This window comes from Sparus aurata, chromosome 24 (genome assembly GCF_900880675.1).
Source record: "Sparus aurata chromosome 24, fSpaAur1.1, whole genome shotgun sequence".
Taxonomy (NCBI): domain Eukaryota; kingdom Metazoa; phylum Chordata; class Actinopteri; order Spariformes; family Sparidae; genus Sparus; species Sparus aurata.
Window position 1 is genome coordinate 6,535,440 of NC_044210.1, and position 19,639 is coordinate 6,555,078.

Below are 19,639 nucleotides of genomic sequence, written 5' to 3' on the forward strand. Positions count from 1 at the left end.
AACAAAGCATCGCTGGGCAGTGGCGGGTGTGGCGTCCAGGAAGTTACACTTGGCTAAAACTTCCTGGACTGAAACGAGGCTGACGGTTTGAAACAGTAATTTAATTACTTCTGAAGAGTTTTCTCTCGTGCGCAGTGGTTTTGTTGTTTTTGACCGGTTTCCATCACACTGTTATAGATTGAATTAGACTGAACATAGTCGGTTTATGGCGGTGCAGTTGTATTTTAAAGCTGGTTGTTTATTTAGTTTTCACCCCTTTTCATTGAAATATCCCCAGATTCCTTCATGTGCCAGTGCTCTTAAAAAAATGTACCGAACAAGGTGGAAAATAGCGAGCAAAATCTTTGCAAAATTCTTAAGATTGAAGGTGCAAATTACACAAGGTCCCTTTAAATATATAAGGAAAATAAATGAAAGGCTTGCTCTACAAAGTGTTTTTCTTGTTGTGTTCTTCAAACTTTAGCATGATTTCCTTTTTTTTTACGTGATAGAAATTGAAAAAAAAAAGGCGGGTTCAGAAATGACTGATCATTTAAAGGTGCACTATGTAGATTTGGGGAGGAAATGTTAATCACAAAGGAAAGATCCTCATTGGCTTCTTTTGTATCTCTAAACAAACTACATAAACAAACTGTCTTTGTTTTCATGACTGAGTAGAGTGAATAAACAAAATGACCATAAAGCAAGACAACACAATTTCATAGTGTGGCGGACCCTGCCCAAAGTTTCTACTATAACATCATCAATATTGTCAATATTAAAAGTTTAGCTTTCATTGAATTCTATTTGCTTTGATAGACGTTTCCTGTGGCCAATGATGTCCCGCTCTGTGTGCAACACATATCCACACACATTACACGCTGTGATCGATGCGCCACAGTGTCCGCAGGAAAACATTAACCAGTGCTCAATTGTTCTGCTTTAAGCGTAGCATAAAGCGTAAACTTTGCAGCACAACAAGCATAATCTCAGACATTTTATCTGATTATAACTTTACAGTGGAGATTGAATAGAAACATGGAGGAACAGAAACAAGGACAGGTGTAAGATATAGGTAGATATATATATATCTACAAATATATATATATATATATATATATATATATATATATATATATATATATATATATATATATATATATATATGCACATGACAAAAGTCTATAGCCAGATGTAATGGCCATGATGTGGAGTATCAAGCATGAAGAAAAAGCGAGTCCAGCCATCAGTAGAGCCTCAGGGCCTGAGATCTGCAGCGTCTCAGCCCGGTCATACATTCCAGTCCAGTCATGGAAGACTCTCAATCTCCATCGGAAGCTGCCGAGTCAGTCCGGACTCCGTCTCCTCCTGCAGGACGGAGCCCTAGGGGCGTGAAAAAAGGGGCCCCTTTATGTTGTTTGGAGTCAAAACAGAAAGTGGAACACATTGATCACATTGTCATGTGCAAAACACAGGGACGCGGACTGAATAACAGCAACAAGAGAGAGAGACAGTGAAGGCATCGTTGTCAAAGACACAAGACAGAACTATTATTACATGTTTCACGGTGGCTGTTGTGAGTGAGGTGTCACATGTGAGGATGTGGTCAAAACACAAACAACATATTTTTGGTTTGATATATATATGTACATATACATATGCATATATATATATATATAATACAACTACAGGGACACGATTGGCGCATTTGCATGTTTTTCTCTGCACATACTTTTTCATGGAGCGTAGCACACGTTTGCAATCCCCTCCACATACGCTCCCGTGCACACGTTGCATTCAAGTTGCACGCGTAAAAAAACGCTGCCATGTGTCTCGCAAAGTGACCACAGCTCTGCCTTAAACTCTGTCATCTTCGCCTTCAGCATCGTGTCCGGATTCGGCAAGTTATAATCCCCCTGCTCTTTAACTACCTCGCAGGATTAACTGGGAGGGGGGTTTGGGGGGGGGGGGATCCGGCACCCACGTGGAAAATAAAGAGTCTTATGGAGACTTTACTCTGATCCCACTGTGTTAAATGGATACGGTGGAAGAAGCACAGAGAGGGGGGGGGGAACAGGAGAATGTGCCGTACCTTTTCTTGGCTCATGTTCTAGCCATTTGTGCGGAAAACAAACTATCCCCCTAATAGGATCAGAATCTCGGACACGTTTGCATCAGTGGAAACGTAAAAAACAGAGGTGTTAAAGTAAATACACTTTGCGCTCTGATCGGCTGTAATGGAAGGTGTTTGGGATGAATGTAGAAAATGTGCGAAGGAGGATGAGACTCCTATCCATCCAGTGTGAGAATGTGCTGATGAGATGGTTCAGGAGTCGGGCTTATCTTAAAACGACAGTTGGAAGTCCACTTCCTCAAACGATGCGAACGCAACCCACACGTAAAGCCTATTCCCTCGGCTGTTTTTTTTTCTGTGAGGAAACCTTTCTTGAGCAAGGAGGAGGCGCAGTCCACGGTTACAAAACCGTCCCCTTCAACTGACATGATCGCATGAAATCGGGTTTGTTGTGGGATGTGACGTGCGGGGAAAAGATGTTGAGGACTTCAGGGTCTCAGGAAGTCTTCAGAGGATGGCAGCTGTTACACAAGTGACAGATTAATGGCACTAGTTGCTTAGAATTAGGAACTGATTGGAAAAAAAAATCCTCGTATTTATTACAAGCTTTGGGACTTCTCCGAGGAACACCAGGAACACTAATGCTAGCTGTGTGTTTGTGAAGTCGCTCTTCTCTAAGAAAAAAAGAAACACTTCCTGTCTTTTTCCCAGCATCACGACTGTCATGTGTCTGTCTGGACAACAGGAAGTAACTGTACAAAGTTGACTGAGTCTCTGTTATGTGTGTGCCCATGTGCTTTTTCTTACTTTTTTAAAGGTGCAACATGTGAGAATTTTAGTCCGAAATACTCAAAAATGAACTCAAACTATCAACAGAATGCAAAGAAACAATACAGTTGACATTATGTCAAAGACGTCCACGTGATGTCGTGTAGAGATACTGTGTATACTGAAGATCTACTTCTACTAGCATGCTAACCAGCTAGCCCCACGCCTGGAAAAACGCTTTCTCCTCACCCGGAAGTCCGGTTAGCTGCATGGCTAACTGAGCTAACAGCAAACAGTAGATATAGTCATGGACGGATAAGCAGAATACAGTTAGCAGCAGTTAGCAGTGATATGCCGCACCTATTTGGAATGTGAATTCAACAGGTGGCCAATTCTTACACACTGTACCTTTAAACCTTTGATAATCAAAGAAGTTGGGGCCATTTAAAAGGTGTTTGATATACCGAGGAACATTAAGGAGCCACGATAGCAATCGGAGGCCTTTTAGGTATGTTGGATTTTGCTCTTCACACTTGTGGCGGATAAGAGAAGGCGCGTCCGGCTCGCATGAGTCGCATTCCGGCTTCGCATGTGAGGCCTGACGCGTTACAGCTTTTTTGGCACAGATGCCAGTTTTAATCTCGGGATCTATCTATTAAACATTCCAGAATTGATGGAGTGGTACAATATTTCCCTGGGAGTTGTTCCTGTGAAGCATGTGCATGTGTGTGTGTGTGTGTGTGTGTGCGCACAAGATCCCGTTCTCACGGTGCCGACATAGTCGAGTGCTCAGACAGCAAAAAAACCTTCGATGGGAAAGTAATGCCCACAGGGCTACTTACACAAGCGTTTTGACTGATTGACAGATAAAGCACACAGACACACACACACACACACACACACGTACTGTATATGTATTGAACGCCTGTGTTAATGCAGGCGTGCTGACTCCGACTGTTCTATTCCACAGTCTTATCTGTATCCAGGTCAGTCTACTTTGCAGCTGCGTAATTGTTGAGTCACTGCGAGCAGATGCAGCTATTTTCACATCAGACATCTTTGGGGGTATTCATCGGGGAATACAGCAAAATTGGATGAGAAAAAGAAATGATGCAGCAAATCTAACCACCGGCCGCAATCAGAGATGTGCCCGCAAAATGAGATAAACTGATCTACCAATCAGCTGGAACTGAATGTTTTGTCCAGAAAAGGAAAAAAGATGCTAACTTATTCAGTCTTAAAGATCACAGATCGTTATGAATACCTGTCAGAGGTGATGCGGAAAAAAAACGGTGGGCGATGCCTGCTCGGGCCTGCGAGAGCGGACCAATCAGAGCAGACACAGGAGGAGGGCCTTAAAGAGATAGGCACTGACATGGAGTAAATAGAGGAAATGAAGCGGTTAATAGTAACATGAATGCCTGTTAATAAACATCTTACATAAAATAATGGACCTGAAAATGAGCACGAGACCATTACTTATTTATTTTTGATTTAGTAAACGACTCCTTCAAGCTCCTTTTTAAAGCAAGAATTGGCCCAAATTCACTTTCCAGCTCCTCAAATGTCAATATTTCCTGTTTTTGTTTCCTGTGTTCTATCGCAGCTAACTGAATTTATTCAGGTTTCCAAACTTTTGGTCAGAAGAGAAGGAATTTCAATTTGTGAAATCTGGTCCTGGAACAATAATGAAAATAAGGACAGTTGTGGGAGTCAGTGGAGACTTTTATTGTGACAGGTTTAAGTAACATTCAGTTTTGGCACCAGAGATCTTTTGGTACTTTGGGGCCAGCTTTGTAAAATCAAAGGCTTCCATCACAGCCCTGGGAGCTTTTATGAATGTTTTAATGTCTTTTAATGCTAAATGTTCCTGATGTGCAGCAACCACACCTAAGGAGAGTAATTACGCACAGCCGGGAGGCCATGCGAGGGATGGTATTTTTGCCGGCTGCGTCAGGGCGGGGCGGCGCGAGTCTCTTCCATCCAGTCTCGGAATTCGATATGGCATGAGTGAAATTGATGCATGAGCCACAGCCATTACATCACTGCGTAATGAGCCGCAGTTTCATTCTGGGGATTGTTATTTCCTGATTGTCTCGAGCTGCTGCCAAGAAGCCCGAAATGTGGAATAACAGATCCCTCTGCAATTTGTTAAAGCGAGATCAGCCTCCGAATTAAACACCCGCCGATGAAAAGACGAAGAAAACCGATCTTATAGCGATCATCACTCCGAGCGAGGCACTTTTTTCCTGGCAGGTCGTCCTTCCATTCCTTCAGCCTCAGAGTGTCTGTCTGACTAAATCCGTGCCCACCTCTGGGTCGCTGAAAGACTGCGATTGTCATCCGCTCAGCTCCGCTTGGCAGCGGTTTGGCTTGCCGCTGAGTTGCGACCTTAATTTGAGCTTCAAATCACTCCGTAACACACACACATTGTACCGTGCAGGCCTGGAGGAACTCACATAAACACACACACACACACACACACACACACGCACACATGCTGGTCAGTGGCGATTGCTCAGGCCGTCTCCACCGCTGCCACCAGGCCACAATCGGTTTGTCTCAGTTGGAGTGGAACGAGCGGCGCATTTCTTTCCACTTATTTATGTTGAAAACTCACGATCCACCACGCCGACCTGCAATCTGCACGCTCACACACACGCACACACACACACACACACACACACACACACACACACACACAGACACCAATCACTATAAGAGCTCTCCTCTCCGTACAGGATTAGTAATGATTAACCAGCTTCATTAGCTCAGTTGGCTAGTATGGTCAGAGAGAGAGGAGGATAATATATAGAGCTTGGCTTGGGTGTGTGTGTGTGTGTGTGTGTGTGTGTGTGTGTGTGTGTGTGAAACGAGATGCAATGCCAGAGGGCCACATATTGGCCGATGAAAAAATGGCACATAATAGTTCATAATTACTTGTGGACTGCTGACACCTATACTAACCAGGGTTTTCTTTACTAACTAGGTTTGGACTCAAAAGATGAATAAAATGAGAAAGAATTCATCTCAGTCATCAGCTACGACCCTCTAGAAGTCTGTTTGTTCCTGTTTTTTCAGTCTTTGGGACGTTTTTGGGCGTCATCGCTTCTGGAGAAAGACAGCTGATTGTTGGATCTCATTCCGATGAAATCAGATTCCGAGGCGTTGAGCTGGAGGCTCGCCAGCCCCGAAAGTTGGTAACCTGTTTGACGAGTTAGGCGTGAGATTTAGCAGTAACCTCCCTCTGTCCAGAATTGCATAATGCACCTCTGAATGGCAGTGGTGGACTCAGGATGTTTAAGGGGCAGGGGCGGAGAAATAAAAAGGGCCACCAGTTGTATCTGAGGGGTACTTTACCACTTTTTTCCCCCCACCCCAGGGGTCACTTCGTCACGTTTTATCTACCACCGGGGCCATCCAGGAGCACACTTTTGCTGTGTTTTTTCAAACATGGTGAAAAAACGAGGGTCAAAAATGTGAATAGTGGAAAGCCCCTCACTCAGATTACAATCTTGGATGTGGAAGAAAGTGCAGAGGGGCGGTAACGCTGGATGTAGAGAGGAATCAAACAGTGGAGTTATCCATTTCGTTGTTGTCCGGCTCCTGGACTATCCAAAGCTATTTTGAAGGGTTTCCCAAACACGCCTTGCAAGCAAATGAATGGTTTGCAAGGCAAAGTAGGGGCGAGGAGCAATCACTCGCATGGTCAACACAGCTGTGCTCTCCCTCACTCCGGCTTCGACTCGATGGACGAGCGATCACAAAGTCGAGGAACCGGCATATCGGACAGTGGTGAGGAAGAGGCAAACGATTAGACCCAAGTTTGATCTCCAGCATGAACGCAACATATTTGAGTCCACTGTTGCAAACAGGAGTTCAGCATCTCCGACATAAACCCGGTCTGCCAGCGACAGCTGACAGAGAAATACACCGACAGATTTTTGGACGCGGTATGTGGCCGGACTGCCATCCACCATCCACACACACAACCCCACACATTATCTCGACTTCTCCTTCTACTATCAACTGTGGTGTTGATACAATACCTGATTTCCTTTGTTTTCGCAGCTTACGTAACCATTACGCAAGATCCCAAATCTTCAAGGTCGGGCCTCATTATTGCCGCAGGCCCCCTTCGCATTAATCTGTCTTTAAAATGTTTGAAGTCCGCCCGAGGCTTTAGATGTGCCTGCCAATGACTGGGAGTAATATTTGGGGCACACACACTCAGTAAGTTGCTCTGCTCTTGCGACCGAGCCAGGAGGGCCTCATTAAATGCAAAGGCAGAGGGAAAAACAACACGCAGTGAAAGCTGATACCCCCACACGAATGCTTTGTGCTAATTGTCCAAACGTGGATTTCCTCGCTGGTATATGGTCCCCCCCCCCCCCCCCGACAGCTGATCCAAAAACTTAGAAAGAGGATCATTTGAGTTGTTCTTCAGCAGCTTCACCTGAAAACACGCAGAAATGAACGTCGTAATTGAGCATTCCTGAGCTAAAGTCAGTGATTGTCGCATATGCAAGAAAAAGAAAGCTTAAAACACGGTCAAACACTCCCACAGAGCGCATACACGTTCAGTAAGACCTCGTGAAGAATGTGCATCGCGGAGCATGTTTCGGAGCTGCTCAGTGAATCAAAATCAAGTGTGGAAGTCGCCACGAAAAAAGTTGTTTTGACAGTTCGGCTCGGCCAAGCTTTTGCATTTCAGTCCGCCTTCGAAAAACAAGATGAACGATCACGGCGGCGCGCTGAAGTAAACAGCGCTTTTGTTGTCAGAATGTGATTCTTAGAGGAAAATGTGGGACAGATTGTCCTCCCCTGCACCATTATGCTTGCTGGAAAGGACAAAAAGCTGGCTCAAAGTTGTGTAAGTAATTTGTGAGTGCGGTTGTGTTTTTTTTTTTTGTTTTTTTCTTCCCCTACTGATTTAATGGAATTGTATTTCATTACAGCACGTTGTTCTTTTGGCCAGACAAATGCAGCTTACGCAATCGTAATGTATATGCTGTTTGACAACAGTCTGTACCTGCGCACGTTCGTCTGAATGCATATACTCCTTCCCACCGACCGCATTTGGCTCGACGGCCGCAACTGATCCGAAATCTGTGTTTTTCATCCACTAAATGGAACCCAAATGTGAATTTTTGAACTGAAATCTAACTCTTTGCACATTCTGCAGCGAGTTTGACTCAACGTTCACCTTAAAATTGGCTTCAAATGTCAGAAACTCTTTCACGGAGCCTCACGTCACAGCTTTAGATGTTCTTAATGGACACTGATGTGAAAACAGGAAAAAAAACGGAGCGAATCTTCACATTTGACGACCTGGAAGCAACAGACTTAGGTTTACATTTAGCAGACACTTTTGTCCCCAAGCGACTTACAGTAATTTATGCATACAGTCATTTTTATTTTCTTTTTTAATTTGCAACCATTGAGACTCTTGATCATTAGCATCATAGTATTGGCTGACAAACCTTGTTAAATGATTGATTTACAGTGTTTTTATTCTGCACCTTTCTGCCAGTTCTGTACATGTATTATGTAAAAGAAAGGTTTGTCTACATACATTTTTTTTTTTTTATCAATATGACCTTTACTTCTTGACTTAATCCACTTGATCTACAGCTAACCATGCCCTTTCCTCTGCATCGGAACGGGTGGAATGATAATTGCTTTTACAGCCGTAACAGGTTATTTTCTTCACATAACGCTCGGTTTGCATGACCGCCCATACTGGAGGCCTACAACTTCACATTTAACAGCCAACGATAAGCCTAATACCACTGAATTACTTTCCCACTGGGTTATGTAACTTGTGTGTGGCTAACAGCGATCTATAATTTGGTGGTTAGTTTTTCCCCCTCAGGCGGTGTCAGGGACAACCCAAAACAGGTGGGGAAGCCAATTAATCGTTAGCGTGTGACAGATACATGTACAAACATACACACACACACACACACACACACTCCCACAGCACTGGCTGACGAGCAAAGGTGGTCAGTAATTACAAGCAGATGTGAACCGTGAGGAGGTTTCAGGTCAGCGAAAGCAATCTATTACATGCATGCGTGGAGCCAACCTGTAAAAAAGACAAAAAAAAAAAAAAAAAAAAAGGAGGGGAAAGAAAGACGTGTTGAAAAATACTTGTGCATTCCTCTGGATCAGTGTTGTGGCACAGGAACTCCGCTCAAGGGTCATTTCAAGGCAGCTGCAACACGAAAAGAAAGAAAAACAAGCCCAAAGTACAATGCGAGGAATTTTCGAAAGCTCCTTTTGTGTCTTTATTTGCCACGGGTGATCTTTTCCTGGGCCTCTGATACCTTCCTGCAGTATTAGTACACAATTAAACGTCCCAACTTGCCAAATGCTGACGCTCTGAGATAGAAGCCGACCCAACCTACCATCCCAAAGCGTCAGTACTTGAAGAGTTTGGAGTAAAAACCCCAAAATATACTTTCTTACAAATAAACCTTTAAGTTGCTACCTGTATTTTCTTTCCACTGGGACATCTGCAAATCTAATTGACGACCTTGCTGTCAACGTATTGATACAATTTCACTGCTGTTTTATCTCTGTCAACAGTCATCTGAATATGAACGCACAGTCTGAACCCAAGGGACAAATATTTGGCATTGGAAGCATTCCGGTATCCGTTTGTAGCCAGCTTGCTGTCAGTGGTTTAAACAATCACATTGGAGTGGGCTTCGGTGTCGTGCAGTCCACGTGGGGAGCAAACTTGCAATCTCTCAACGCATTAACAAACCTTTTTTATTGGCATTTATTGCGCTGGAATCGCACTAATCAGACTTGAAACGATGACCTGCAGACGGGGAGAGGAAGTCTTGGCCCGGATATCTTTTATCTGAATAACAGCTGGCCATATCCACCGGAGGCTAAATGATGGTCAAGACAATTGTTGATGGGTTCCGACGCTAAATACTGTATGATTTGACATGTATTCAAGTCCTCTTTGTAAACAAGACTGAGAGTCTTCCTAGTAGTACATACTAGCAGCCCTGCAAAGATCTCTGCATGATAATGCTTTAAGCTAAGCGCTATCATGCTCATGATAACAGTATCAACATGCTGAAGTTCAGCACGTGTAATGTTTACCAATGTGCACAATCATAGTTTAAGGTGTTAGCATGCTAACATTAGCAAATTGGCTGAGGCTGAAGCTTATTAGCCTTGCAGTTATAGGGTCATAAACCAACGTATTAGAGAATTTAAAGCTTTGAGCTGGTGATGGTTCTAGATTTAAAGTTTAAGAGTTGAATGTGTGGGGACCATGACTGTATGTACAACATTTCAAGACAATCTATCTCTTAGTTGTTGAGACATTTCACCCGGAACCACAAACGTCAGCCTCATAGCTGCATACCATCACGTCAAGTCACTAGGTATTCATCCTCTGGGAACCATGAACGTCGGCACAATATCTTACGCCAACCCATCAAGTAGATGCTGGAATATTTCAGTGGATTTATGAAAGCGTTGACTCACTTGTGGCACTAAATGACGAGTGAGCAGGTTACCAAAGGAATTTGGATTCGTCATCTGGAAACCATGAATGTCTGCACAAAATTTTAGATATTTCAATCCTCTAATCAGTGGATAGTGGACACTGATCTTAAGGTCAAAACTCATTGGAGGATTTACACCCTGTTCATTGCTCAGGCCAGTGGATTAAAAGCTTTAGAACAGTTTTTTCCTACGAAAAGAGGATTTTCTTAATTGTTTCTGTTTACTGTTGTACAGGGTTGTAAACCCGGATAAACCTAAAAGCACTTGAAGGCATCGTGAGTATGCATATAATTCTATAACGCAGGAGGTTTGCTGTAACCCTCTCGTCCATACCACGGCGCTCCAGGTCAATAATAGTCACACAGCATGTGAAATATTGAGTGGCAAAGGAGTAGCTGGGTTGTTTATTGTCTGCAGCAACGCGGAACAGTGCTGTCGATAAGTCATCAACCGCAGTAATGATTCAGAGAGGACAATCATCATGTGGCATTGAATTTTATTTTCAGCAAATCCACATGTTTAATTGTTATTACCAATGTCAACACACAGATGTTACTCACCGTGCACCAAAGCAACAAGTGTCTGAACTGCCTGGGTGTGTGTGTGTGTTGCAGGTGCGTTACCATAGCGATATTTCTTTCACTTCCCTGTGCCCTTTTGATTTTCTGTGTATTGCGTTGCCAGGGAAACTGACATATTCTTTTTTTTATTTTTTTTTTTAGACCCCGTGGCTTTTATTTTTTTGGTGCCATTTGTTCCTTTGTCAGAAATAGAACAGAAAAAAGCACATGCAGCAGAGCTCTGGATGACTGGTGCCAGCAAAGTCACCAATTTGTCCGGTGTAACATCTGTCATGGAGAGACACGTGATGGATCCCGTGCTGAGCTGGAGCTTCACAACAAGGCTTTATATAACATTTTCGATACAGATTAGAAGCAGATCATTACATTCAACACATACAACAGACTATAATGTAGTTGTAATTGTTAAGCTTTTATTGGTGTTTTTTAACAACTATAACTCAGGTAACACTTTTTTAATATGCATCATTAATAAATTGTACATTTATAGTGAATTAAACACAACAAACAAATATGAAATGCTTGGTAACACTTTATAAACACTCTTATGATGCATCATAAAGCACCCATACCTCTGTATAATCACAGTTATGAGAATACTTTGTGAATACTCATAATACTTTATAGCAATGTCTATAATGCATTATGCATTAAAAACATACTTATGATTCAATATTGTGACCCCGTAGTTATAATCAATCATTCAGAACATTTATAACAATAATCACAACACAGTTCAATGATTTTTTAATGACTTACAAGGTAAAGTGTCAAAAAATGTATGTGTGCTGAACACTCAATTCTAAGGATAATTGTTATTGTTGTAATACAGCGTCACAATTTTACAACATATTATAATCACTATTATACTGCATTATAATATGATGTCAAGTTACTTTAAGAGGCCATCGGGTGCTTTTAAGTTATGTAATGAAATCCCTGTGTTATAGGCAGATTTAATACATTACAGTTTGTTATAAGTAAAAAAAAAATTGTAATACAAGTTGTCATGTTTTTCTTTCGGTAAATACAAAAAAAGATTAAGTTAAAGCAAAAACAGCACACAAAACACAATAATTTGTCTTTTTAACAGGCACTAACATACAACAAATTGTTCTAATGTTCATAATGCATTCAGTATCAATGAACGCTTATTACTATAACAGCACAAGTTATATGTATGCGCATTCTTACACATTAAAAATATGTTCGTACCGCATTTTAGACAAGGCGCTCAAAGACATCGCTACCAAATTCTCCATAAAACATTATTTGTATAGCCACGATGAAGTTGTGGCTGATATTTGGAAGCCGTTTGTTGCTTAATAAATGCTTTATAAAGCATGTTATTGCTTGTTAAAAGTGAAATAACTTTCGACTAAAGTTTAATTAACTTTGAATCTACCAATTTCTAAAGACGGTTGCATGAGCTCTGTAACTGGATGTAGAAACATTAATGAAAAACTAAGAATATGGTCAAATGCAGATGTAATCATTGACATATCTCCAAAGAAGACAAACACTGAATCAGTAAATACTCTCAAATGTCCTTGTAATGTATATAATGATGCAACTGCGCACTTAAACCTCTCTTTGCATTCTTTTACCACATGTGTCCTAATCCTTTTCTCTCCGTCCTGTTTGCGCCGTGCTGATTTATGCCTGCTGGCGCAAAATCGGATCAAGTGAAGCGAACTGGCAGAAAATATCATTTGTTAAACTGGGGATCATCTGATTAGATCTGCGCAGCCCATTCCAGCAAACATCATCCGTGTCGGTGCGGTGGGGGGGGACCAGGGGGGTTCGATAGTTCTAAGAGGAAAACAGATGATGGCGGTTGTGTGAAAGGCTTAGCAACCAGGCATATTTTGGAGACAAACATTAGGAGTTAAAGGGATCGTGACAGCAGCGGCGTGGCAGATCTGTCTCTATACAGGCTGTGCAAACAGTGCTGCGTCTCACTAAGCGGCGGCGTCACACCGACAATGAATGCTTCGGTCGTGTGTTCCAGAGGCGTCCAGGCGTCACGGCGCGCTGGGGCGTGACATTTTTTTGCGAGATGAGCGGTCCTATCTGAGCGGCGAATGGATGCGGTCCAGCGACGCGTGATCTCATTAACCTGGACGGGCCTCACAACAACGGCAGTTGCAATATTGTCACCCGCGTGCTTTTGTAGCTCATTAACTCCACTGACACGGCCAAACAAATGAGCATTTATTGTAGCTGACCAGCATTATCCTCAGAGTGAGAAAATGAGCTCTTGATTAGATGACTGTGACGGAATCTCCAGTCTGAGACATCTAATCTGGAACTCAGAGTTACTCCTCGCCGTGGCTCCTGTGTTTGTGTCTGCTGCTGTTAAGGCCGCAGGCTTGTCTGATGTCCGATTAGGTAAACTTGGCTTTCGACTCCAGATCCCTTCAAGGCCAAAACGGATCCAAAGCACTTTTTTTTTTGCTCCATTAAGTGGAGCGCTGATGTGGAAAAGGTTTTTTTCGTTTTTCTTATTTATAGCTAAAATCTGTAACTTTCCACAAATTCTGCATCGTGTCTTGCGTAACAAAGTCGAGGCACTCATGTGTCTCTCCCTCTCTGCAGGGGCTTCTTCTTTTGTTGATCTAGCGTAGGGCAGGGCCGCAGCTAGCAGCGAGGACACTGAGGTCATGTTCCTGGTATTTTGTCTTGGGAGCTGGAGGTTTGTTTAAGTAGCGTATGGGAAAGTTCTCTTTATTCTACAGCAAAAAAAAAAAAAAAAAAAAAAATAAAAATATATATATATATATATATATATATATATATATATATATATATATATATATATATATATATGTACATATGTATATATATATATGGTGAGTGTTTTATGGCTGATTTCAGACATTTTTCACTCAAGAAATGTGACTGATTTTTGCACTTTTGGGCCCAAAAAAGTGTTTGTATTCCTCTACAAGAGAAACATTGCTGGAGAAGGCTGCAAAGAAGGATTCGTGCAAGTGCAAATTAACAACTAAATCAATCAAAACAAATATTTTACAACTTTCATGGCAATTCATGCACTTCAGCCATGGTTTTGGTAAGATATCCTAACCAAAAGGGTTTTCTTCAGGGCACCAAGAGAGCAAACAAAGGTATGCATGACATATTATTACAATAGGTTATTAAAAGGAAGAGGCCTCTGAAAAAAAGCAGAAAACATGTGAAATCTATGTCCGCATTGAGACCAAAAAATAGGATTTGGATGTTTCAATTAGCTGTTTCAAAGTAAAGGTATGCATCAGCGACTGTAAACAATCAAGAAAAAAACTACCAAACAGCTTTGGTTGGCACAGAGCTCATGTACAATATTAGCCAGAGAGGTAGCGAGCCATTAGCCGGCGCAGTGAGACTGAATGGCGGTGGGTGCAGACAGCTGATACACCATCTGTGATAAATGTACAGTCTTATCATCAACCATGCCCGTGGCCAAAATAATCTAACCTAAAATTAACATTGAGTGAAGAAATATGACGGAGTACCCGGTGGTTACAGATGTTCTGTGTTTCTTTTTGGACCCTCTCAGACGTAGAAGACAAATAAAGACATCAGGATTAAACAAGGATCTGTTTTCGCCGAAAGTCAAACCGAGCGGGTCGGCTTTACGGGCGTCTCGGTTTGTGGATTTCAATGGCGTCCCCTGCGGGTCGTGCGGGCTTTCGGCTCATTGTTGCCAGAGTCCAGCTGTGAATCAGGGTTCAGTCCGCCCCCCCCCCCCTCGGCTCTTCTCTCGGCATTCCGCGGGTCTCGTAGGCCGACACTTGAGAAGCGGCGCTCATCCTCATCCTCACCCCTACTGGGCAGAACCGGGCTCCGCGGAGTTGAGGCCTTCTTATTTAACTTTTCAAACTGTTTGTCTTTTCTTTTGCTGTGCGTGCGTGTGTGTGTGTGTGTGTGCATGTGTGTGCGCCCTCTCCAGCTGCGTGTGAGGTCAAGCGGGAGGGGGAAAGCGGGTTTCCTCAGCTCAGCGATAAGGAATGGCATACACTGGCGCGCACATACAACAGCTGTGCCGCCTAGAAATTCTCTACTAAGAGGGGCAACATGGAACTTTCTTTATTCCGCCGGACCTGTGACTCGTGACACATGTGCACACACACACACACTCTCAGGTGGCTCTCCAGGTCGTCCTGTTTTCCCAGTCCACGGCTGAACGACGCCTCCGTCGCTCCACTGCACTAAGTGGGGTCAAATAACAAGAGGGTCGACAGCGGGGGAGGAAGAACCGCCAGAAAATATTGTTCATAGAGGCCCGGTCGTGAAAAAAAAAGCGAAGCTGTTGACGTAAAGGCTCAAGAAGACTCGAGGAGGACGGAGAAAGCGACGCGATGATTTCATTAGATTTTTATTTTTTTTTTAAAGATATAAACCGTGATGCAAAGCGGTTTCTCTGTGCTCGCAGCTGAACCCAACAAAAATCAAGACCAGAACATAAACACAGACACATTAGAGAGGACACTTGTAAGCCCTCTGTCTGGATAAGGCATTAGATAGATTGCAGCAGCGTCTCCCCTCCTTCTTTCTTAACCTCTCTCCCTGACCCCTCTCTCTCTGTCTCTCTCTCTCTCTCTCTCTCTCTCTCAGTAGACACAGGGAGAGGAATGCATGACCGGAGATTCGGGACGACTCGAGCGTACAAAGCCGGTGCGGTCTCCGGGTCTCTGGCAATTCGGTTCCACCTTGATCACGGATTAAAATCCCAAAAGCCGCAGAATGTAACCTGTCTGAGCGCGGCGACTCAAGACTGCTGTACGCCTTAGTTACCGCATCCCCTCCTCCACATGTGCTATGCATTCACAAGAATGGTTTATGCGTGGAAAAGCATACTGCAAATCCATCAGTGCTGCTCCATGTCCCCGCTTGCACCTGAAAGAGAAAGACAGGGTTTTTCTTCTTCTTCTTCTTTTTTTTTTTTTTTTCCGAGACACAGGCCGTCTCGCTGTTTATCTCTCTGTGTGTATTTTATACATTTAGTTTGGCTTATGTTCCGCTGTTGTAAAACAACCATCCGGCACACGTTGTACTTTTCCCCCGATATTTCATTATGTTCTCCATTTTTTAAGGATTGTTGCTCAGACTACATTTTATCTTATATAATCTGCTCATCTGTGAGAATCTCATAAAAAATAAATCATCCTTGTCTTTTTTTATTACACTTTTTTTAGCCCGAGGCCTCACATGCATTAAAGGCCCATTCTGGTATTTTTAAACCCGGAATCTATTTTTTTTTTTTTTTTTTACATACCTTTACATTAGTCTAAATGACTAATAGGTTCAAAAGGTTGTGGAATTGGTCCATTACATCACTTCAGCCGGCAGTGATAAAATGGGCCGCCTCGGCTGCAGTGGAATCCTTGGGGGCAACGTCAAAGTAGCACACTTAGATTTGTATTAAAAGTGTCTGACAACATAATGGAGAGGATAGTAGAAATCCATTTTCCTATAGCTATAAATAGCCGTTAAGTCGACTCTGCTCAGACCCACCAGACTCCATTGAAAAAAGCAGTAATTTTGCCTCATAGGACACAGGAGTCGCTGGTCTACCCCTGCCCCGATTGGTTTGTTAGTTTGTGTTATTTTGTGACTTTTGCTGCAGTGAAAATGCTCAATGCCATGCAGTTTTATGGGCACACATGTTAATCATTGACTTGTTTTTCATGCCCAAACAAACTAAATAAGCAACACAATTTCACACTGTTTTACTTTTTCATATTTGGCGGACCCTGCCACCTGTTCGAGTTTGAATTTCCTCTCTAAAAACTACAGGACGCCCCTTTAAAAAGCTCGCTGTTTGCAAACAAAGCGACAAGCTGGCTAACGCAGTTGAACATTTAGCAGCTAATGCGCCAAGTGTTTTCTTCGGGAGCTGGCGGAAGCCAAAAAAGAGCAAAAAGGAAGTTAACTTAGCCTACCTCAGGTGTGAAGCCAGTTTTTGTGAAATATTTTGCAAAAAGACGTATGCATCTTTAATGTTATGCATGCATTGTTGTTGTTGTTGCACACAGCTAGCATGCTTCCAATGTTAGCTGTTTGTGTATCTGCCGTATATTCAGATGTTCTTACCATTCTCATACTTTTGTCCACCCCAGGGTGATTTCACCTGGAGCAGCCTGTCGGGACGGAGCGTGCGTCTGATGCCAGTCGCCATCCAGAGCTTGTCGGAGCTGGAGAGGGCCAGGCTGCAGGAAGTGGCCTACACCCGCCTGCACCAGGACTATGACCTCAGCTGTCAGATAACCATGCCAAAAGGTGGGAGCGGCACGTGTGTTGGTTTATGCATATTGCAAAACCTTAGTTAAGCGCTGTTACATCATTTGTTTTGTTAGTTCCGGATGGGGCGGGATTTTTACAGCCCCCGGCATACTTTGAAGACCCCTGACATTTACGTGGCTGTTAACTGTGGCGAAACACATCTGCGTTCGGCTCCGGAACTGTTGCAAAAACGCTTCCCATTTGATATTCTTAACCCGGGTTTGCTGTGTAAGCTTGTGCAGCTACTTTTCAAGTGTCCCATAAAGTAAAGCCTCTGACCACATCCTCTTGCCATCCCTCAAGTGTCTTTAAGGGAAGTCGTGTTGGGTCTATGTTTGGGGAAGTCGTGACAACATGCGGATCTAGATATAAACCACACTTCACATCGGGATCGGGCGCTTCCTGTCTGACTTGGTATTTGTTGACCCCCCTCCTCGTAATAACACGCGACTCCCTTTCCTTGAGGCTTGAGTGCAGTCACCCCACTTGTCACCATGTGGACTCTATTAAAAGTGTTGCAGAAGCAGGCCGTATTTGTATTTGTGGCCCTATTTGAAACCTAAACAGCTGTATTTAGGTCTTGTAAACCAAACCATAAATGTGACAGATTAATCCAGATGTTACAGAAATAAGCTGGGCACTGTGGCTGCTGGAGTTTGCGGTTTGCGTCCCACTGGGCATGCCCATGCTAAAAACGTCTACATCTGCATCATAGTTTATAGATGGATAATAAAAATACACAAAAATCCGCCACTAAAGGAAACAAGTGTGCCCATTTCAAAAGTGGAATTTACTTCAGCTTCTTTCTTTTTTTGTAGTCCCATACTGCATGACACAAGAGATCAGACTAACAGAAAAGTTTTAAAGGAGACCTATTTTTTTTTTTTATTTGGGGTTACTACTACAATACGTTTACCTGCTTAAATCAGTTTTCTTGTACTGCAGCAGTACATCCCCCCCTCTGTCTGAGATGCTCCGTCGTAGCTCCTGTCTCTTTAAGGCCCCGCTCCGGGAGACCCAGTCTGCTCTGATTGGTCAGCTCACACACGCCCGAGCCAGCACAGCACACCGTGGCTCCGGTCGGCTCTGTCAAGTTTTCAGCTTTGAGTTAGCTTCACTTATACCGCTAAAAAAGCAATAACGAAGTGAAATGTCAAGAAGTCACGGAATTAAAGGCGGGACCAAGAGTGAGGCGTTTCAGGATCAGTTTTTTTCTGTGGTAAAGGAGAGTTCTCTGGCTTTTTTTTTTTTTTAACTTTCAAGACCGTTAACATGCACAAGAGCATATATAAACACACAGAAAAAAACTGGAAATGCATAATAGGTCTCCCTTAAAACAGTCGTCCAGTATTTAGTATTGGACTTCTAGTGCTGGCAGCAGTAGAGGCCACATTTTTCTGACTTATATACCCCAAAAAGGGGATGCTTCATTTCCCATAATGCAATTCAACAGCATCTTTTATTCCTGATAAATGCACGTCTTGATGGTCGATGCTTCTGATTTTGTAATACAGCCACCATGTTCAAAAACAGTCTTTAGCCAAACAGACTTTATAAAGCTCCCCCCAGAGCCACACAAGATGTTGTACAAGCAAACTATCACTGTAACATCCTTTATAGATAAGTCTATAGATGCTTTCCTGGTTTATCTTTGATCTGCTGTTCTTGTGGTAGGTGTGCGCGCCCAGAGTGTTCCTGTTCAAACACTTTTGGGCGTGTTCCCTTTACATTCAGATAACATGGTTATATTAAGATTATTATATTAAGAGTGAACCAGTATCAGCTTAGGGCCTCTCTTGTCACAGGTTGATGTGAGCGGGGGACGAGTGGGCCAAAAATACATTTTCGTTAAAAAGGTGCAATAAGTAAGAACTGGCCACCTGTCAAGTTCCCACTCCTCACAAATCGGGGGGCAGCATATCACAAGAGAAACCACTACCTGCATAGAACTGTAGCTTATGTTAGCTTGTTAGCTTAGTTAGCAGTGCAGCTAGCACAAAGGATTCTGTCTGGAGTGGGTTTGGGTTAGTGCCAGGGGAGGGTTGGTGGTTATACCGCTAACACAACAACAACGTCACATTCTGTTGATCATTTTTGTTAATTTTTGGAATGTTTTAAGCTAAAATTCCCACACATCGCACCTTTAAAAGGTCTGAAAAGGTAAAAATATCAAGTAATTAAGATTTCGAAAAAAACTAAAACACTACTTAGTGTAGCAGATATAACAATATCTCCTTTCCTGTCCTGTTAATCATCTCATGACCCCTCCGATCTTCCTTTTGACCCCTAGGCTGGGAACCACTCACGACTGGCTTGATTAAAAACCCATCTTATTGTCTCAGCCCTTGTTTCGTGCCCTCGTCTGGTGCTGTTGATGCATTTCCCCCGCGGCAATATAATTTCATCAAAAACACACCGG

At 43.0% G+C, this 19,639-nt stretch overlaps 1 protein-coding gene across 3 annotated transcripts in view; it reads left to right on the forward strand.

Moving 5' to 3' along the window:
- LOC115576950 (rho GTPase-activating protein 6) overlaps positions 1 to 19,639 on the forward strand; it is a 90,344-nt gene that overhangs the window by 52,191 nt on the left and 18,514 nt on the right. For all 3 annotated transcript variants that reach the window (XM_030409657.1, XM_030409659.1, XM_030409658.1), the window contains exon 2: positions 17,058 to 17,217. In XM_030409657.1, coding sequence (XP_030265517.1) covers positions 17,058 to 17,217 — 160 coding nt within the window. The remainder of the gene's footprint in view (positions 1 to 17,057; positions 17,218 to 19,639) is intronic.